The 23783-nt window shown below is 30.8% G+C and overlaps 1 protein-coding gene across 1 annotated transcript; it reads right to left on the bottom strand.

Moving 5' to 3' along the window:
• Positions 1 to 1133: 1133 nt before the first annotated feature.
• Positions 1134 to 2927, bottom strand: LOC109810788 (uncharacterized). Its single transcript, XM_020374342.3, has one exon. The coding sequence runs from the start codon at positions 2423 to 2425 to the stop codon at positions 1448 to 1450; it is 978 nt and encodes a 325-aa protein (XP_020229931.1). The 5' UTR covers positions 2426 to 2927; the 3' UTR covers positions 1134 to 1447.
• Between the last annotated feature and the right edge of the window lie 20856 nt (positions 2928 to 23783).

Here is a 23783-nt window from a genome sequence, read left to right as displayed (position 1 = left end):
TCTTTAATTTATTTCTATTTAAACTAATAGAATAACTATTATTAATAATAAATCTTCTACCAAAAGAATAATAAAAATATATATTATTCTCTTTAATTTTTTTATTAATAATTTTTATTTAAATTTTAAAATATTCATGTAATGCACGAAAACTTACTAATACATACCTTAGCATGTTTTTACACACAATTCATTCGTTGATAGAATAATGTCAAGATGCATTACAAGAAAGATAGCTAAAAAATAATTATAAATATTTTTTTGTCATCATGCTATTGAGGTGGAATATCCATTAATTTTATTGATCATTCATCTTTGTCAAAAAAAAAAATCTAATTGATCATTTTCATAATATTATTTTTAATTATTTTTATTTTTAATTTATGAGACTCAAAATTACGCTTTAAATTAATGTCTATCACGTTGATCATACAAGTAATCCTTACAATACTTCGACAAGTTTCTCCAATTAAACTAACTTAATTTTGAGTATCAAACTAATATGTCGAATTCTAATAAATAGTGAACAAAGCAACAATTGAACTCTACCTCACATGATAGTAACTTTTTTTTTTTTGACATATCGTCTTAATTATCACACACATACGTATGTACATATATCATCATTAAAATTTGAGTTGTGAGTGCCCTTGTAACACTAATGGTGTGTTTTGAGAGAGGTTATTTAGTAGAGTATAAAGAAGAAAGGAAGAGATTATTGAAGAATTACAAAAATGTATTTGAAGGAAATGATTTAAGTAAATTTGAGAGGATATTTTGGTGGAATCCATGTAGAATAAAAAAGAAAGGGAGAGATTATTCTCTTCTATTCCTTTCGATTCTTTCCCTCCCCCAAATAAAACTTAATGGAAAAAATAGTTCCCTAAAGTGTTTCACCAAAATAATAATAATAATAACAATAATAATAATAATAATAATAATAATATAATAATAATAATAATAATAATAAAATTATTATTATTATTTTAAAAAGATTATCATTATATATATAATTATTACTTTTAGTATTGATGCATTAATTATTAAGTAACCAGATCTAATAATGCGTAAGATGGTGTGGGGAGCTAATATTCCTGTAATAATATTAAATTTAGATCCCATCACTAAAGAAGGAAAAAGAAAGGAAGATAATATGAATATATGATCATCAAGATCAAGTACAAATTAAAGGAGTATACACTATATAATTAAATAAATTTCACTCTTGCTGCTTATAATTTTAACATTATAAAAATTTTAAAATTAAAAACAAATGAAAAGAAAAAAAAAATGATAGCTGCAAATGCTAACCACCAAAACTAGACCACTATGATCAACATCATGATGATGACGCTAGCTCTTAATTCATTGCAGTATATGAAATTCAACCTCGCAATGATTCAGAAGTTGAGTACTATACTGTTTAGTCTCTGACACGCGACGAACCCTATTGATGAGAAGAACAAATCCACGCCTCCACGGCACCTTCCCTAGGGGAATTACCATTCTCCAAGTTAACGTTGTTCTTCTCATTGTTCAAGCTGCTCAACGCAGAAACCGAGATGTTTAGCTTACAGCTACCATAATTATACGGGTCTCTTCTCCCTCCTCCGTCATCACCGCCACTCCTCAGAAGCATGCCCTCAGAACCCACGTGTTCGTTAGCACCCACCACGTGCGCACTCACTTGGCTTTGGTTCAAATCACCAAACCCTGCAGGGACAAGAGAGTGAAGAGGAGGAGAGGGGTGAAACGCTGGAATACCGATAGGGTGATTCTGCATGAAATTATTCTGTGGGGGCTGATGATAGGGTAAAGATAGATCAGGAAGTAGTTGGTAGTTAATGGAAGAATTATTATTATTAGGAGAAAGAGAAACGTTGATGGTGTTGTTATTGTTGTTGTGTAACAAGGTTCTTGAGGGAGTTGAAAGGAAAGGGTTTGGGCGAAGAGGTAGGCGGCGAGAGAAGGAGGGTGAGAAGGGAGGCGCAGGGATTCCGGTGAACTCTTGAACCATGGATCTGAAATTGGTGGTGTCGGTGGTGAGAACGGTGGTGGGTGCTCTCCTTGAAGCCCTGCTTCGTTTCTTTGTGTTGCGTACGAGGTTGTTGTTGTTTGGCGGTGATGAAAGTTGGTGTATAGCATTAATGTTGTCGTGTGTTGGTGTTGCGGATGGTAGTAGGGCTTGAGGGTTGGTGCAATTGGGTACTTCAGATCTTGGGCCTTGAGAGTCCAAGTTTAGCAAGGAATGATGATGGAGGTAGGTTGAGGAAAGATCAAACATTGAGGGGTGGGAAGGAACGAGGGTTGGTAATGGTTGGGGGTGGGAGATGGAGCCGAAATGGTTGAGGAACGATGGATCAGCCTGTGATGAATCGTATTCTTCATCGCTGGAGGAGATGCTTCCACTGTTTCCAGAATCCATTGCTTAAGTAAAAAAGGAAATAAGGTGGTATGGATAGTAGAAGGAAGGGAATTGAAATAGTAACTAGTTAGAAAAGAGTGTTGGTTTTCACGATCGAAATCCAATTGGGAAAGGGGCTTCTGGAAAAAGGTAAAAAGGAAAGATGTTAATTATGATGCATATATGTATATATATATAAGTGGGTGGGGGAGTGATTTAGGGTTTGAGAGGGAAGGAAGAAAAAGAAGGAAATGAATGGAGAGAAAAAAGGTTGTTTAAGTTGTTTGTGGTGAGGAAAAAAAAGAAGAAGAAAAAAAAGAGGGGTTTAGAAGATGAAGATCCGAGAGCAGAGAGAGGAGAAGGGTGGGGTCGCCATTGGAATAGAAGAGATAAAAGAAGAGCCGGTGGGTGGCAATAGGTCAAACTCGATGTGAATGTGAGAGGGACAGTGACAGAGAGAGAGAGAGAGAAAGAAAGGGTTGTGATTTGTGAACGTGAAAAACTGAAAAGCATATTGTGGGATGGAACTAAGCACACTTTTACAAACATGAATGATAACCCAACATGTCATTAGACAAATAATGGAAGCTTAAGTATGTTTTTTCATGAATTAAATTTGGAATAATATTGTTTTTATTTTTTTCAAATTTAAAATGAACTTCTTAGTTCTTATAATTTAAAATAAGTTTATTTTAGACTCTCAAAATTATTAATAGAGACAATTTAAGTTAGTTGTGAAGGAATTTAAGTTTATCGAGAATTTTTATTTTTTGCTAACAATCTGGATAAATTTTGTTAAATATATTCATTTATATTTAAGTGAAAAGAGTGAATTTTTTTTTCAAATCATGACACTAAAATATAATTTTAATTAATTTGAGAGAAAAAATATAAATTTAATTCATTCACAAGAGATTAAAAATACTTTTATGTCAATATTGAAATAAAGAATGCTATTCTTATAATTGAAATAAATTTAGCTTATAAGTAAAATTTACTAAATAATAATTAATATTTCTATAATTTTGTAATTTTGAATAAAATTTAACAAAAATTAAAAATGTGTTATAAAAACTGTGTTGACAAAAGTGTTATTAGCGTTTCTGGATAAAATACAGTTTAATTTCCATACAATCTTAATCAACCAGTAAGAAATTATTACAAATTTTAAAAGAAGAATTGGTATTTTATATTGATTAAATGATATAAAACTAAAATTTATAATAATTTATATCTACAAATAAATACTATATTAAATATATAAATTATATTTAAAATATGTATAAATAGATATTTTAAACACTAATATTATATTTTATATTTTACATAAATAATTTATATTATGAAACAAGATTATTTTTAATTATAAATAATTTATTTTAAAAAATTAAAATTTAATTTATAAATAAATATGATAAATTAAAATAGAAATTAAGAGAACTTCTAAAAATACTCCTATCAAAAAATAATCTCTAAAAATATTCTCACAGAAAATAGTTGTTCATAATTAATAAATATGAGTTGATTATTATAAAATAAAATAAAAAACATACACAGTATAATGTTAAAAAAACATGTTACTCCCTCCATCCCATTCTATTTAATGTTTCAATAATTTTAATATATTTCAATTTTTGTTATTTTATAGTATTAATGTAAAATTAAATATTTTTTTATACCTTCAATTTTTATTAATATATTATTTAATTAATTTGTTGTTTTTATTTTTAATGTTTATTCTATTGGTGGGATGGGAATCCAAAAGTTTAAGAGGAAATTTAGAAGTTATATAATTTCTTTAATTAAATTATATATATTAATTATATTTTTCAAAATATTTTTTTGTGTAAAAAAAATTGTGATAAAATCTTAAACATTAAATAAAATGGAATGGACAAGTGCATTTTAATTAAATTCAATTAAATATAAATATAAATTGTTTTAGGGACATTCTAATCTTGCACTTCTTTTATATATTTATTTAATGCAAAATGATCTTCATTCTTGAAACAAAGAAAACCATTTAACACCCCATTAATTGAGGTTAAACAACATATTCAACATGAAAACCAATTCAAATGCAAGATGCATACCTTAACAATGAGAGATAAAAAAAACTTTAGGTTTTGGGTTCATTTTTCCTAGAAACCCCAACTTCATAATTTCAACAATCATCTCAAAAATGACAATTCAAGTCAGCAATGTGCAAATCAACAACACATCAAGAACACCAAAAATCCCAAAATCCCAACATCCATCCTTTTATGACACTCCCTACCCTGCATGCATAATTAAATAAATATAATGATTATTAAAAGGAAATATTATACTTGAATAACTTTAAATAAAGGTAAAGAGTATCACATTCAAAATTCAAAAACTAAACACCTAGCTACTACAAATTTAAAGAGAATATGTCTAAAGATAAAAAGATTAATCCCTAAAACATAAAACATATTCCAAGATCACTAGTATAACATGTATCAGAGTTACCCATTCAATCAACTAGACTCCTCCAAAAAGGAAGCCTCCTATAAACACATATAAAACATCCACAAAAGAAAAGGGATTCGTCGAGATATTGAACTACACAAGATACGTCTCATGCACACAATGGGTGAGACTATGGCTTCTCAAACTAAGCTATTTGCAAGGACTAATCCCCAAGTTTTTACACAAGGGGGAATTCCATGGCAGTGTACTCTGCATCGTACCTATCACAAAAATACATATACATATGATGCATGACAGTGATGGATTCAGAAATTTTAGATAGTGGGGGTAATACTTATTTATATATTTATAGTATTAAAAATTTTACATATAACTTTTAAAAGTAAAAATATATATTATAATTATTTTTTTTTACAAATTTTGATATCTATAATTATGATTAAGGATGAAAATAAACTATGTCAGACTATGTTATATTATAATTTAGTAAATTTAAACCTAACTTTCTTTAAAAATACATGTTCTAAATACAACATATTTATCTGTCATAGACAATTTTTCAAATGTTTGATTAGAACTACAATCTTAAAGGCATATTTAATAATAATTTAACACTAATAAAAATATAAAAATAAACATGTTAAATTTTATAAAAATTAAGTTTGATTTATTTATGATATAAATGTTTTTAATATGTGATATAAATTTTTAGATGATAATTTATTTATATTTTATAATAAAAATTATAAATAGAACATATAAATCTTCTAATCTTTCCTATTTTGATTTTTTTAAATCAATATATACAATCTTACAATTTTTACTATTTTGATTTTTTTATCAACATATACAATAAATAGAAAAGTACAAAAGGTAAACACGCATGGTGTAAACTTTATTTTATCAAAAATTAATATATTATATTATATATATGAGCATTAATATATATATATATATATATATATTATAATTAAAATTTTAAAAAAATTATTTCATTATTAAGGAATATTTTTTATTACATATGAGAATTAATCTCATTCGAAAGTTTGACAAATATTAGATAAATGAATAGTTCCTCAAAATTTATATTTTATATATACGATGATTTATATATATATATATATATATATATTATTATTAGAATATAATTTTTATTTTTTAAAATATATTACTTTATTGGATAAAAATAATTGTGTATGTGTAAAATGGTAGTGGGGGCAAGTGCCCCCACTATGTTGTATGTAGATCCGTCCCTGATGCATGACATTCAAGACTCAATGCATTTACTACATAAATCACTTATCACTTATAATTCATAACACATATGCTTTATAACTTCATAATTAATCACGTATCACATTCACTTATCACAATCACTTAGATGCACAAATCACTCACACATACACACACATAAGAAGTAAGTTCAGACACAAGGTCATTCTCAACGAGGCATGCCCTATGCTCGATGCGTGCAAGGTTGAGAGCCTCTAGAAGGCATCATGCCTAGCGTAATCCTCCCCACATCCAATGAGATGCATCTAGAGATCCTCAAGAGCTTTTGCACCTGACGCGACTCACTCACGCCTAGCATCAATAATGTCGCAAGTATTTTAGGTTTCCATGCTTGGTGAGACTCGGCCCATGTGTGACGTGGTCGAGGCTGCTAGCATTTTGTGGTTCCCATGCTTAGTAAGCCGAAGCTACCGCCCAACATGGTATTAGTAAAACATAGTCTACATAATTTGTGAATTTACAAATATGAGGGTTCTACAATTTCTGTGATTTTAATTTGTTAAAGAAGTATCTAGGGTCTAATTAGTCCATGCAATTACTAATATTTTGAATTCACTTATATTTAAGGGTTTAAATACACTTTTGGATTTCTTGGGAACTCACAAACACTCATATATTCATAATTACATACAAGTCTTATAATCAAAACATCAATACACACATATCATATGCAAAACATTCAATTTCATGACAGATTCACAAAAGGATCAAGCTTAATCTCTCTCTCCAACATACATGCACACATCCTAAGGATTGGGGATCAATCCCATTACTCAACAATTACCCTACACCACGGAGCGAGGTTCTCATTCCCCTCTTACCTTAATTGACACTAGCTTCAGTATTCTAATATTCAAGCTCCTCTCTGACTACCTTTGATTTGCCCCCCTCTTCAGATCACAGTTGTATAATTATATTACAAGTGAGATAACCTAGAGCACTTAACGTGTTTAAAAGAAATCATAACTCTTTCCTATATGGTGATGGCAACTCCAAGTGGAAAGGATTGATGTTCTCCACTCCTTAAGTTGCTCGGCCTTATGATCACTTCCTTGAGGTGATGAAGAGTTGGATTGTTCACGGAAGGAAAGAAGAAGATGAAGATGGAAGGAGAAGGAAGCACTTGAGCTAAAAGAGCAAAAGATTGCTCACAAAGTTTGACCTAATTTCCTAGAAGAAAGCTAAGAAACTTTCGGTCAAGGTGACTTTGAGGGAGAGACTTGGCTGAATAATTTTCAGAAAATCTCATTCATGATTCAAAGTGTTTACAAGATGGAAGGGAACTAAAATATAAAGGCCACGGATCCATGTGAAATGGCGCCAACTCCATGTGCAACAAGTGGCGCCAATTTTGAATTCAAATTTGAATTTGAATTCAAATTTGGACGTCCACTTGCGTCCTCCATGTGCAGCCACCCTTTCTAGAAACTTAATTGCATTTAGAGCTAATTTGGAGTTCATTTAAGTGTTCACATGTGCAGCCCCTTTTGGCACAAACCATGTGACTCAAATGAAACTCTAATTACTCCTAAATGTAATTAGATTTCTATGATCTATGCCTAATACTTAGTTCCTTTAAATTCCTATGCTAATGGCCTAAATACAATGGCCAATCAAATACAATAGAAAGGAAAAATTACAAGAATGAAAATGAGCCCAATATTGGGTACCAAAAGCCCAAAGGCCCATGAAGCCCAAAATTAGGCCCAATAAGCCTATGGCCTAAAATGCTATCCTAAATGGTCCAAAATACAAGACCCAAAATATAGGAAACCTATACTAACATGATATATACAAAACATAAGGAATTAACTATAACAAGATGTGGCCCATGTGAAGCTCAACTTGGGCCTTTCAAGCCCATCGGGCCCATTGGGCCTTGACTGGCCCAACCCTTCATGTCTAGCCAACTCCTTTTGGCTCCTTCAATGTGTCACCCCTTGCCTTCCTAGGCATGATCCCATCATATGGGTAGCTTGTTAATAGCCCAACTAATTCATCTCTCATTTTTTAATTTAAAAAAGAAGAAGATAAATACTAATAGTATTTTATCTTTATTCCTTCAAAATATATTATCCATATTTAATTAATTAGAAAATATTTTGAAAGATGAATAAAAAAGAATAATTAAATTAATTAAGAATATATCTTTCAAAAATAAAAAATAAATAACTAATTATCTTAAAATATCTCTCAACAAATATCATTACCCCAATTAACTAATAATATCTTTTATTAATTTATTTCAAAAAAGTGGGATGTTACACCTCTCATACATCTTTACACAACATGCAACAACTAATTGAACTTACTCATAAGAAATCACACCCGCAACAACAATTAATAAACATACAATCATTCAAGTCACAAGCTTCCCTTACCTCTTGAAGAATTGAATCGATAAGGGTAAGGAGAAGACAACACGAACCCCACACCACGTCCAACTTGGGATTCTTAGCTCTTGACTTTGAATCACAAGTTCTGCAATATTGATCAGCTACTAGAAGGAGGGGGAGGGCAGTTTCCAAGCACTACAAAAAATTGTCATATAATAACACACCCTATAGTGACACAATACATGTCACTAACAACTACTTTTACCCATACAATAAATATAATATATGTTGGTATATATATTGTTAAAAAATATAGGTATAGGCTATAGTGACACACATAATATATTATTAAATCTCATTCAAAATTAATATTAAAACTGTATGTATTTATTTGTCAAATAGATATATACCTACATGTATTATATCTACGGTGACACTTTTAATGTGTCATTATATGTAACATTTATCATAGTAAGGAGGAGAAAACTCCAATTTCCCAAGAGAAAGTTTCTCAAGAGAAGGGAGAAAGGTTACCATAAGGGAAGTTTTTCTAAAAATAAGAAGGTATAAGTCTCCCTTGAAAAATCTCACATAAACTCCTCCTAAAGTTAAACCCACTCACTCTACACAAGACTCCCAATGTACGACTTGAACGGGCACCTAAAAACATGAGTGTTGAAAGAATTTTTTAGTGATGTATAAAAATGAATAATTCAATCAAAAAATTTGTTAACAAAATAGAGAGAAAGGAACAAAAAGTAGTGAAAGAGAAAGCTGAACCGAAAAAACCTGAAGGTAAAGCAGGGTTAGCCGTTAGACAGCAATCTCTGTGGAGGTAAGCTCACAAAAAACCAAGAATTGCCTTTTCAAACTATACTATCATGTTTCATGCATAGTGTGGCCGATAAGTATTTGAAGAACCCAAAAACAGTTTCAGACATTCAGCTATATAATTTTCACTGTATTTGATTTGGTGTGGGTGGGCAAAAAAGTATACCGTGCCAAAAATATCCCCACTTGGCGTCATGAATGAATGGTTACATTTTAGCATTATCTAAGAGGGGACGGTTGATTTAATATATCAAGTTTATTATTGTATGCTAAATTGGAGTATATATGGATAAATATTTATAATTAATATATCTTTATAATGATTAAATAATTCAATCTTTATTCGTTAGCTCTATAGTTAATATGGAAAAGGAGCCGAAGAAAAGGAAGGAGAAGAAATTAAGGATCCGTTTGGCTTCAGAAAATATTATTTATTTTTATTTTTAGAAAATAATTGTTATTTTCAAAATTTAAAATTTAAAAACGTGTTTGATTTTATCATTTTTAATAAAAGTTCATAAAATATTTATGACATAAAATTTATAAATTTTTTTATTTACATTAATTACGTTAGAATATCATCTCTCTATTGAATTGATGTATGTAATATTTAGTGAATTGGATTAATATATAATATATGACATTCAATGAATTGAATTGAACTATGTGTGCGTGACATTATATGTAATGTGATAAGTTAATTGTTTAAAGTTTAGTTAATTCTAGAAAGAATGATATATAAGGTTTTCTTTAAGAATATAACTTCATAAGTTCATTCTCAAAGGAAATCTAGAGAGAAGTTTTAGAGAGAAGGGTTCTAGGCCCGTGAGCTCCTTTTTCTTCTAAATTTCTCTACTTGATTCCTCTTCTTTTTTAGATCACTAATCTCTTCTGTCTTTTCTTTGAATTTAGGTTAGAAAGCTTGATTTTAGCTAATTGAAGTCCACAGGTCAAAATTTGGGGATTCTTCTCCTTCCTTTTCTTGGCTGATTCTGAGTCAATTAATCTTTAGGTAAGGGAAGCTAGGATTGTGATAGATTGGTTGCATGTGAGTTTAGAAACTCAATTAATGCATAAATTTTTGATTGATTTGTTTATTTGAGGGTTTTTTCCCCATTTTTGGGGTTTTCGAGTTAACACGGGGTTTTGGTTGATTTTGATGCATCAAATGAATGCATGTTGTTTCTAGGACTTGAATTGAACTATTTTTGGTATATGGGTGTTATCTCTTCCATTGCATGTGGAATTTTTCTGATTTTAAGGTGTGGAGGTCCAAAAATGGTGAAGAACATGATGCCCTCTATCATCAAACGGTTGAGCCTTTTTAAAGGGCTAAGTGCTTTGGGGGCCACGTGATAGGGGAGAATCCCTGGAAGCAAAGCATTGAGCGCTTTGGGAGGTGCTAAGCGGTTTGGTGATTTCTGAATTAGACTTTGATGTCTTCATAAACGTTGTAGCCTTGGATGTTAGATTTCTAATGGAATTGGAATCACCTAAAAAGGAAGTCTAGAACTCCAATTATGGTTGTTTTAGTGAATAAAGGTCAAGCTTTCAACATTGATTATATTTGTTGCAGTTTTTAAAATTTTTAGCTAAGTAGATGATTCGTTTAGAATTTTATGTCTTCATAAGAGTTGTAGATTATCCTCTTATATTTATTTTGAAATAGGTTTGAACTTATTTGGATGAGTATAACTCTATGTGTGTTGTTTTCTTTGATAGTTTTCGAAGAGAGATGCATGTTGTTTTAATGTGCTAAGGTGTTATCTGTGGATTAAAAAGTTGTATGATACTATGTTGTAGAGTTGGTTCATATATGTATGATATATGATGTAAAATTGTGCTTGATTCATATGAATGCTTGGTAATGATATATATGAATGTTTAAACATGATATGATATATATGTATGTTTATATGAGGATGATATTGATCACAGTGGTGGATTGACTATGTATGATGTATGATGCATTGTTTCCATGTGATGCCTTATGGCATGTGACTAGCCTAGGACTTGAAGAGAGGGAAAAATGTTTTTGAACTAGAAGAGCTCACATAAAGTCTCTTGAGAGTGATGCTTGGATATGTCACTAGTTTGGATGAGAGTGGTGCTTGGATAGACCACTGATTTTGGGTGAAAGTGGTGCTTGGATAGGCCACTTGTTTGGGTGAGTCTCCTCTAAATCCTTAGCTAGTATTGGAGCAGGTATGAGGTCCAGGGGTATTCCCTTAACCAAGTACCAATGAAGGTGTGTGGTTCCTTGTAGATAGTCAGTAGGTGAACTCCACAAGTGACTTGGTAATGCATGTCAAGGTTGTGGTAAGTATGTACCCAACTGTGTTATACATGACAGTGGAACCAAACTTCCAAGTGTGTAAGTGACATCATCTAAGTAAATTCGAGTGGGGATTTATATCCCGATTTGTTGTGATCGAGTGGGCGCATTGGGAGTGAAAACGGTTAGGGTGATTTCGATAGGATGAGATGTCACCTATACTGCTTTGTTGATTAAGGAGATCTCCTAGGTGAATGTGTGACAATGCATTAGATGATTGATATGTATGGATATATGTCATGGGTTGCATTTGTTGCATGATTATTGTATGATAGAGTGTAGGGTGTGACTCTATGAGTATGGTTGTTGATTTGATAATTGAGTAGCATAGAAATTTATTCTTATGCTTGTATGATGGTTTATTGAACTCTAGTTTACCCTTCTATTTTTATGTGGATGGACTGCGATAGTCATACTATGTATGGGAGCAAATCAGGATTAGGTTGGAGCTAGACGTAGTGACCGCTGCTAGTTGAAGAGTTTTGTCTTAGTGTCAGAGTTATCATTTGAGATAATTGTTTGGAGGTGCTTGATCGAAATTAGGAGAGTATTATTATTTGGATGACTGTATATACATAGTATTAAATTTTGTACATATTGGTGTGGTTTTACTATTACTTTTTATATAAATGTGTATATTGTTATCCAGTTTAATAGCTTTTCTTAGTTTACTAATGTAGTTAGTACGATTCTACTAAGTGTAAGGTGTAACGACCCGCCACGGTCTCTACACTTAGTGGAATCGCACTACAACTAATTAACTAAGAGAATATTAAACTGGATAACACATACATACAGGCATAAATATAAAGATCGAAATAATTAAGTTTCTGTATATAAAATATAGCACCATATATGTACAGTCATCCCAAAATATTCCTTAGTGCCGGTCAAGCACTGACAAAAAAAATGTTACCCAGAATGGTAACTCAAAACACGAGACTCAGCTCCTCGTCTCACAACGATCATCTCTACTCCCAAGCTATCCCTGACCTGCTCTCATACCAAGTATGATCATCGCAGTTCCACCACATGGAAAACAAAAGGGTAAGCTAGAATTCAAAGATCAATAATACAAGTACAGAATAAAAATCTATACTACACATGCATTCCAAATCCTGTCCCTAAGGAACCTTTCATCTCAATCAATCATTCATTCATCAAACATGAAGTCAAACACCACACTTCATCATATTAATAATCATGCAATGAATGCAACTCATGACAGATATGCATACATATCAATCATCTAATGCGTCGTCACGCATACACCTAGGAGATCTCCATAACAATAGAGCTGTATAAGTGACATTCCATCCTATCGAAACCACCCCAACCGTTTTCACGCCCAATGCGCCCGCTCGGTCACAGCTAAACAGGATATATAATCCTCACTCGGGTTTACTCGAATGATGTCACTTACACACTTGGAAGTCCAGATCCACCGTCAGGTATAGCACAGCTGGGTACGGGCTTACCACGACCTTGGCATGCATTAACCAAGTCAATTGTGGAGTTCGCCCACCGACTATCCGCAAGGATCCACGCACCTTCCCGAGTACTTGGTTAAGGGAATAACCCTCGACCTCATACCCCGCTCCAACACTAGCTAAGGACTTAGAGGAGACTCACCCCAACCCAGTGGTCTATCTAAGTACCACTCTCTCAAATCCAGTGGCCTCCCAGAGCACCACTATCATATATCAGTGGTCTATCCAAGCACCACTCTCAAGAGACTCTATGTGAGCTCTTCTAGTTCAAAAATATTTTTCCTCTCCTCAAGTCCTAGGCTAGACTCATGCCATAAGGCATCACATGCAATCATGCATCATACATAATAATGGTCTGCCCACCATCATGATCAATAATCATACACATGTCATAAGACATCACATGCAATAATGCATCATACATCATAATGGTCTACCTACCATTATGATCAATAAACATACTCATATAAACATATACGCATGTCATATCATATTCAAACATTCATATGTATCATCACAAAGCATACATATGAATCACACCTCACCATACATCATATATCATACATACATGATCTAAAACTTTAACTTTAAACATGCATAAGCATCAATTATTTATAAATATACTCAAGCACAGCGCCGTCAACTCGCGCCTGACCTAACACCAACCCAAGAGCTCTAAGCTCTTCCACGCCTGACGCGCTCAACCTGTGCCCGGCCTAAAACTATTCAGAGAGTTCAAAACTCTCATCCAAACTAACAAATTCAGCCACATGCAAACAATCTAGCTTCCCTTACCTGAAGATTGGCTCAGATAGCCAAAGACTGAACAAAAGTAGAATTTCTCCTCGAGGCTCAACTCAAAACTTCAATCCTCCCAAAACAAGCTTTCTAATCTGAATTTCAAGAAAAGACAGAAGGAGTTATTGATCTAGAGGAGAAAAGGAGTTAAACAGAGAAATTTGGGAGAGAAAGGAGCTCACTGACCCAGAGACCTTCTCTCTAAAACTTCTCTCTAGAACCAGAACTCCTCACGGCCCCCCCCTCACCCCTATTTATAGGCAATCCGGAGTGGCCAGAACGGCCCGTACCGATACCGGAACGGCCCGTTCTGAACTCCCAGATCACGCACAAAATCCACGCCCAGAATGGTCCATTCTGAAATCAGAACGGCCCGTTCCGGTACTCATCCGGAACGACCCGTTCTCCCTCTAGAACGGCCCGTTCTCCCTCCGGAACGGCCCATTCTCCCTCCGGAACGGCCCATTCTCCCTGCCGGAACGGCCCGTTCTTAACTACAATATGTAGTTCAATTCAGTAGTGCGGAACGGCCCGTTCCAGTTTGGGAACGGCCCGTTCTGGGCTACTGAATCAGCCTTTTTTTTTTTTTTTTTACAATGTTACATAAGGACTACAACGGATCGTTACATAATATAATTAAAAATAGAGTTAATCACCTATATACTGTCAGTGTAAAGTTTTTTTACACTAGCAACCAATTATATCCTTTAATTGTATCATGTCACTGTTAAAAGTAAATGTGTTTATAATGACATAACACAGTTAAAGGATACAATTGGTTGCCAATGTAAAAATATTTTATATTGACAATGTATAGATGATTAAGTCTTAAAAATATATATGAAAGAATAAAAATTTTAATGAGTTAAATTATTAGTAAAATAAAAAGATTGTAAAGATAGTGATGAATTGGTTTAATTAAATCTTTATATATATATATATATATATATATATATATATATATATATATATATATATATATATATATATATATATATATATATATATATATATATATATATAGGGGAATGTTAATATACTCCTACCTATTTTTTAGTTGGAGTATGTTAGCAACCTAAACCAAAATTTTAGGACAAGAAAACCACTCATTTCTTTTGATTTGGTTAATTTATACAAAGGATATTATAGTAATTTAATTTAATTTTAAAAGAAAATAAAACATTTTCTCTCTCTCTCTCTTGTTAACTTCATTCTTTAATTCATTTTTTTTTTCTCTTTCTATTAATTAATTTTTTATTTGTTCAGAGAGAGAGGGGAGACATGATGAGAGATGAGAGAGAAATGAGTTAAAAAAAAGAAATTTAATAGGAGAGAGGTAAATAAGTTAGAGAAAGAATTTAATAGGAAAAAGAAATGAGATGGAGAAAGAATTTAATATGAGAAAGAAGTGACTTAGAGAATGAAATTAATAAGAAAGAGAAAATATTTTAATTTTATTTAAAATTAAATTAAATTACTATAATATCCTTTATACAAATTAATTAACCAAATCAAAAGAAATAAATGATTTTTTTATCTTAAAATTTTGGTGTAGGTTACTAACATACTCCCATTAAAACACACACACACACACATATATATATATATATATATATATATATATATATATATATATATATATATATGTTTTACAAAATGAATGTAGAATAAGTTCTCTGCATTCATCACTGTAGTGATACTAAAACACTAATATAGTATAATAACAGAATTTATTCTCCATTAATTGTGTACAAAATTATGAAAAAATAAAGTTTTCACAAAAAAAATTTACTATGAATCTACCGCATTTTCAATTAAAAATAACGTTTTTATGTTTTTAAAATTAAATTATTTTTAAAAATGTTTTCACAATTTTTTTTAAAAATTAAAACTAGATGCATTTTTAAACTTATTTCTCTTCTAAGAAAGAAAGAAAGAAAGAAAGAAAGAAAGAAAGAAAGAAAGAAAGAAAGAAAGAAAGAAAGAAAGAAAGAAAACGGTAAAACGAAGCGGATGTTAATTTTCACATATTTTATTTTTTTAATACATTAGTCAAAAAAGGAGGGAGAGAGACTCGTTTTTCTTTTTCATTAATTAATCTCACTCTCGCGAAACTATTTTTTTAATCGAATGTATTAAAGTCTTACAATAGTTCAGACACTCAACTCAAACAACTAAGCTAAATTTCATTGGTACTCTTTATTTAATTAATATTGCATTATATAACTTACAACCTTTTTAGAACTAAAACCATCCGTATAAAAAAATATTTTTCTTTCTATTCAATCAAATAATAAGATCCATTTCACTTTTCTATTTCCTTCTTAAATTTCTTTCATATTTTTCAATATCAAATAATTTTTTTTTCTTTTTACATATCCATATCAAGTACCTGAAAAGTTTACTTATTTTATTGCAATTTTCTTCGTTTACCTAAATTTTTTCTCTCTTATTTCTTTATTAAACACACACTATAAATTTAAATATTTTTACTTTATAATTTTTTATAATTTAATAAAAGAAAATTACGCGATAATGTAGAGATACTTGATAATCCATACACTCACTCATAATCTATATTATATTTGTATATTAGAAGTGAAGCTTCTTTGATTTACTCACTTTCCTATTCATTCTCATTCATCTAATTAAATTTATATTCGTGTAATATTTTAACATCTGATTTTTTTTCAACATAGTTGAACTGAAGGAAGACTTGTCATTTAAATAATATATTTATTTATTTATTATTTTGTAAATAATTTTTAGGTGAATTGTAATTACACTTTCTAAATTATAATGAAACTAACTAATTTTTTCCATCTCTTTTAAAAATATATTGACTTTTCTTGATATATATATATATATATATATATATATATATATATATATATATATATATATACCACATAAAAAGTTAGGAGAGGTCTGTATATCAATGAGAGAAACCGATATTAATTTTTATTAAATATTAGGAAATACAAGTGTGGCCCTAAATTCTCTCTTCTTTTTAATACCAGTATTGGTGTTTAAATTGTTTTTATTGAATGTGTTTTTTTTATTGTGTTCTAAATGTGATGACTAAAGTTTTTCAACTGTTAATTTTAATTTTCAAAATAATTTCTGATGCTGTAATATTATGAATTTCTGTTTTATTGCTTGAAAATATTATTATAAAAAAAATAGTTGAAATAATGATAACAAATATTTTAGTTTGTGTTATGTACATAGTAAGCTTTTATTTTATATATTTAGAATTTGTAATAAATAAATAATTTTGAATATATACGTTATAATATAACAAAAAATTATAATAAATAAATATTTAATGATATAAGTTACATTTTATATTTTAGATGAATAGTTTATGTTGTTATATAAGATTATTTTTAATAATTAATAACTATTTTAAAAATAATAAAAATTAATATTTAAATAAAAATAATAAATTAACAGAGGAAAGAGATTAATAAGAAATTTTAAAAATATTTTTAAAAAATAACTAAAGACGCTATCTTTGAATAATTATCCTTACAAATGTTTTAATTTTATTCTAAAATAATTATTTTAATTTATATATATTTAAATTAATTAAAATTACATAAAGACCACTAATACAACACCCACTCGTCTATATATAAATAAATTTTATTAAATATTTAAGGTTATGAAAATTTACCTAACGTGTTAAATAACCACCCCTCCCCAAAGTCAAGATTATCAATAATGAGGACAACTCATACTTTTCAATAATTGGTCCACAAGATTACCAATAAAACCCTGGGCATATTTGGTATACTATGTTTGTCTCTGTAGTCTGTACTATCTATTTTTTCATCTTTGATATTTAATAACTAAATTATATCTTAGAATACTAACATGACAAAATTATGATATTTATATTGTATGAGTGTTTCATAATATAAGTTGAATTTTCAATAATTCGTTATTTAATTTTTAAAAAAACTTACACTATACTACTACATTAAATTTAATTATTAAATAACGAATTCACATTATGCTACTAAAACAATTTAAACTAGCAAGAGACAAATCTGCCATTAAATTTAATTTTTTTTACTAGTAACAGTTTTGGTATGATTAATGAAACGGGTTTACAACTAAAATATGGCGTTAAAAGGAAAGAGAGAGGAATATTATAATTTATCACAAATTGCAACAAAATTTATAATATTAAAAAGAGAGGAATATTATAAATTATACTATAATTGCATATATAATCTGCTAGTCTGTTACTATCTAATGGAAATAAGTGTCAAAACAAAAATAAGTAATTTGCGTCAATAATTTGTTAACGAGGGAATTGTTCCCTAACTAGTTAGAGAGGGAAGGACCTCTCACTAGTTAGGGAGGGATTTAATCACCTTCTGACTTAAAATGTTACTTTCATTAAATATTGACATCACTTTTAAATTAGTACTGATTAATGACAAAATTATTTTCTCTCTAATTAATAAGGTGACTATTTTTATTTTAGAAAAAAAATTATAAAATCATACAAATTAAATATATAAAATAATCTGTTAAATCACAAAAAGAAATCTATATCTATAATTATATTTACGTTATATGATGTAAATTCTAAACCCTAAACCTTAAACAACTATTACAATATGATCATTAATTTTACTATTGACAATATTATTAAAAATTACTAAAATTACTGTTATCATCATAAGTACTATTATATCACTATCGTTATCATGATAACATGATAATGGTAACAATAGTTATGATAAAAATAATAATATCATTGTCATTATTATTGCTATATTATTATTATTATTATATTATTACTATTATTATTATCTTTATATATAATTATAATCAGAGTTATAATTATCACTATTTTTTTTGTTGATATCACTTTTACTGTAATGATAATAAAAAGGCAACAATTATAGTAATAATAAAATAATAAATTAAGAGTTATGATAATTGTCATCAAATATTTTAATATAAATCATTTAATTCAATTTAAAGATTGAGAATATATTTTATAAGTAATATGGAATTTTACAGCTCTATCTAATTGCTTCCTTAGTTTTTACTACAACAATATTTAGTATTACCGACAATTATTTAATGATAATAAATTAATTACCTGTATTTTATTATTCAATAAAAATATTAATGATTATTATATAATGGTCTCTAAAAATGTATTTACATCACATCAAAATTTATTATTAGCGACAATTATTTGTTAGAAAAAACTTAAGTCCCACATCGACTAGAAATAAAATAATTAAAGAGTATATAAGTGAGTGGTAACTCTCACCTTATAAGTATGTTTTATAAGGATAAGTTAGACCTATAACTTACTATTCTAAGTTGATGTTTAGGAGATAAGATAATTAAAAAAATTAAAGAATATATCATCTTCTAAGTACCACATCAATTAGAAATAAGGTAACTAAAAAGTATTTGTACTTATCTTATAAGTCCTACATTGACTAGAAATAAGATAATTAAAGAGTATTATAAATATTTTCTTAAACTTTTAGCTGCAATTTTAAATGTCAGTAACAAATGACACAAAAAGTTATACACTTTTCCCGACCATTATGAGGATTTTTACCAGCATATAGAATAATTGTCGGTAAATATTTTAGCGACACTGCATACAATGACTAATGTATGAAATATCGGTAAAAGATTTTATAGCAATTTTTATTACCACTAAAAATCATATTAAATATCACTAAAAGTCCATTTTATTGTAGCGTTTCCTGTCAAGTATTTTTCACGATATTATTTAGTGCTTACATTTATTCTCTATACAAAATTAATCACATAAATCATTTAGAGTTCCTGAACCATAAACAATGCAACTACAAAATTAGAAAGTACAATTATTAAATATTTATAAACATTTTAAAACAATGCCTGTATCTAAAATATTTACTAAATATTTTAAAAATATTTACATAATGCCTTTTGTTAAAAAAACATTGAAACCTTGTATAAGTTTTTTAATTATCTTTCACAACAGTGATATTTTAATTTTTTAATAATTTAAATATATTTTTAGTCTTTATAAAATAAATAATTTTTTTATTTTAGCTTCTATATTTTTATTTTTATCTTTTTAAAATTTAGAATATACATTTCATTTTATAGGGATTAAAAACATATACTTTTTTTAATATATAAGATCCAACTCATATATTAATTATTTTTATACTAAAATATTCATAATTAAAGTGTGTTATCCTAATTTGATAAAATGTATTAATTATAATTTTTTTAAAGAGTATGCACTTTAATTGGTTAAAAGAAAAATACATATTAATAAGGAGAGATAAATAGTATATATAAGACATGGATACTAATGGTTATAAAGTATGTGAGGGTTAATTAGGAAAGAGAAGTAACATAAGAGTAGTTTTAAAAAAATGTATAAATAGAACATGTGAGACCCGTTCCTATTTTCTTTTTCCTACTCCCTTCACTCTCCTCTTATTTTCTCCCTCTCAACTTTCACTCTTTTACTTTGGATCTTTCTCTTTGGTTGTCACAAGGTGGTGGTGCTGAGTGAGTTGGGTTTGCTAGCTGGTGTTCAGAGTTCTCTCTTCTCCCTTCCGTGTTCGTTCGAGCTCTTCTTTGTCTTCTCTTTCGTTCTCCGCGGTCCCAAAACTCATATTTCTTCACCGAGGTAAGGGAAGCTAGTTCGTGGCTGTGTTTTGTTGAAAATGAGTTCATCAACTCATTTGTGGGCTGATGAATTGATGATTTCAGGCTGAGATTGATTGAAACTTTCATTTTCGGGGTTTCGGGATTTTGGGAGAAAATTTGGGTTTTTCTTGGATTTGAGTTGCATGTTGAAAATGAGGTGTTTTTCTTGATGTTTGATGAAAATGTGGACTTTTGGATGGATTGCATGCTGGTTTTCTGGTTATTTTTGCAGGATTGGGTGAAAATTTTTGAACTTGGTGAGTTGCTGCTGAGCTTCGTGCTGAGCGCCGTTCTTCGAGCCGGGTGCGTGACCACCAGGGGACTCCATTTGGGCAAGCCCGCCAGGCGTAATGATGAGTGCGTCGGGCACGCTTGAGAATGTGGGTCTCTGGCTGGCCCACGCTGGGCGTGACTTGGACCGCGTTGGGCGCGATACCAGTTGTGACATGTTTTGGGGGTTTTGGTTCTGCGCTGAGCGAGACCCTTGTTGCGCTGGGCGTGGAGACTCCTTGGGAGTCTCTGCCATGGGGGCGCCGGGCGCAATTTGAATTGCGCTGGGCGCGAGACCTTGGGAGGTCTCTGCCTTCCCCGCGCTGGGCGCGAGTTTGGGCACGCCGGGCGCGTGAGACTCCTTAGAGTCTCTGCCTGGGTGCGCTGGGTGCAATTGGAATTGCGCTAGGCGTGTGTGAGCTTTGGGCTCTCTGGCTGGGTTACGCCAGGCGCGGGCACGCTTGCGCTGGGCGCGCTGGCCCCCTGGTGCTCTCTGGTTGTACCGCGCTGGGCGCAACCATGAGTGCGCCGGGCGCGGAGATGAGATTTCACTATATGCTGTCAGATGTTGTTTTATGATGAGTATGAGTTGGAATTGATGAATATGCTATGCTGTGAGATGTATTGCTGAAATAGGATGTTTAAGTTATGTTGTATGCTGATTTTGCTGTGCTGTTTAATGCTGAATTGTATGCTGTTATAGCCGCTATGTCGGTGCTGTTATTAGCCACTATTGTGGTGCTGGTATAGCCGCTATGTCGGTGTTGTTATTAGCCACTATTGTGGTGCTGTTATAGCCGCTATTCGGTGCTGTATTAGCCACTATTGTGGTGTTGTTATAGTCGCTATGCCGGTGCTGTTATTAGCCACTATTGTGGTGCTGTTGTTAGCCACTATTGTAGTGCTGTTATAGTCGCTATGCTGGTGCTGTTATTAGTCACTATTGTGGTGCTGTTATAGTTGCTATGTAGGTGCTGTTATTACTGAATGCTGTGATATTTAAAGCTGATGTTGTTTAGCTGACTGATGTGCTGATAGCTGTAGTTGCTTATCATTCATAAATTTTTATATGTATGCTGATTCTTTTCACTAGCTTACCCTTTGTTGTTTCCATGTGGTTTGGACTGCAATGATCATACTATGTATGGGAGCAGGGCAGGGTTAGGTTGGTGTTCAGCAGAGGAAGGTCTGCAGCTGGCAGATGAAGTTTTATTCTTTTGATGTAGTTAGCTACTTAGTTAGCATTTGCTGGATGTATTTTGTTTTTTTTACACTCTAACTCTAGCCGGATTGGGACCCTGTATATATATATATTCTAGATCCTATATTTATATACTCGTTCTTTTCTGTCTGTAGTTTCCGGTGTGCTGTGCCGTGTGACCAGCCGGGTCGTTACAGAACAAGTTTATTGTTATAAACTAAATTAACTACTTTTTTTTAATCTTAATGAATTAGGTAATTAGGTCTTATATATACAAATGAAGGTAGTATAATATAATATATTTTTGCATACTACCTAGCTTGGATGAACTGAGTTAAGCTCATAACGAGCTTAAACTGATCGAGTAGCCTCGTTAATTCATCGTGTTAAAATCCAGAAGATAACTTAAACAACAGTCAAGAGATAATTCCCACGTCATATCTTTGAAAATCCCGTAACACAATAACTTGGGCAAAGGTTAAGGGATAAAATATATATTCAGTTTAGCACAAGGAAAGCCCATAGCAAAAAACGCTACCTGGTGAGCTGCCTTTTTGAAACCTTTGACATGATCTTAACACACTACTATCTTCGTAATGATCAACTTTTCTCCAAGGTCTTTCTTCTCCCCTATGAGCAAGCCCCACTTGAACGAAAGGACACCCACCTCGTCCGTAAGCATGCTACGATCCACCAGTAGGACATCTCATTGTTAGGCGATTATGGCAAGCACACTAGTCGCACAAGTAGCTAATAATAAGTAAATATTATCTCCTAAGAAACATGTATTACATGACAATATGTACAATTAATAACTAAATTAGACAAAATAATATTCCATTAAATGATGGTTTGTAAAAGAAATAAAAACTATGCAAAAAAAATGTAAAGTTGTTTTTTGGAATCAAATAGTTAGAAGGCGGTTTATATTAGAAATGGTATGGTATGTTAATGTTGGGATTAGATTTCACTAACCTCACTCAAGCATTTAATCACTAAAATCCTTTTTTGCATTTAATGTTAATATCAACCCACTAATTTATTCAAATCCTAATTCCTTAAAAAAGAGTATAAGTTCCTTTATTAAGCATTAATTCCTTGAATACTTAACAACCAAACTTGTATTAATAAAAAGGGTTTAAGACAACTAATGAGTCAAGTTTTATTCCAAGATACAAGCTCCATTAGGTATTTTATTTTAGTTCTAGATTATAAAAGATATTTTTGAATACATAATGAATCAAATACCAACCTATATCTAATCATTCCACAACAAGCATTAAAAGTAAAAATAAAATAGGCTAAAACCTTATTTTGGTCCCTTATATTAATTGTTTGTTTCAATTTAGTTCCATTTTTATTTTTGGTTTCAATTTGGTCCCAAACTAATTAATTGGTTTCAATTTAGTCCCAAATTAATTAATTGGTTTCAATGTGGGACTTCCGTCCAACTTATTTAAACGGAGTTAACTTTTGGCCACGTAGATACCATGTAGATTCATACGTGGATGTCATGTGGATGACAATTTTTGGCTAAAAACCTATTTTGGTCCCTTATAATAATTGTTTGTTTCAATTTAGTCCCAATTTTATTTTTGGTTTCAATTTGGTCCCAAATTAATTAATTGGTTTCAATTTGGTCCCAAATATATTAATTGGTTTCAATTTGGGA

The sequence above is a fragment of the Cajanus cajan genome, chromosome 6 (assembly GCF_000230855.2).
Source record: "Cajanus cajan strain Asha chromosome 6, NIPB_CcT2T_4, whole genome shotgun sequence".
Lineage (NCBI taxonomy): Eukaryota > Viridiplantae > Streptophyta > Magnoliopsida > Fabales > Fabaceae > Cajanus > Cajanus cajan.
Note: the sequence above shows the minus strand (reverse complement) of the source record. Positions and strands in the feature narration are given on the sequence as shown.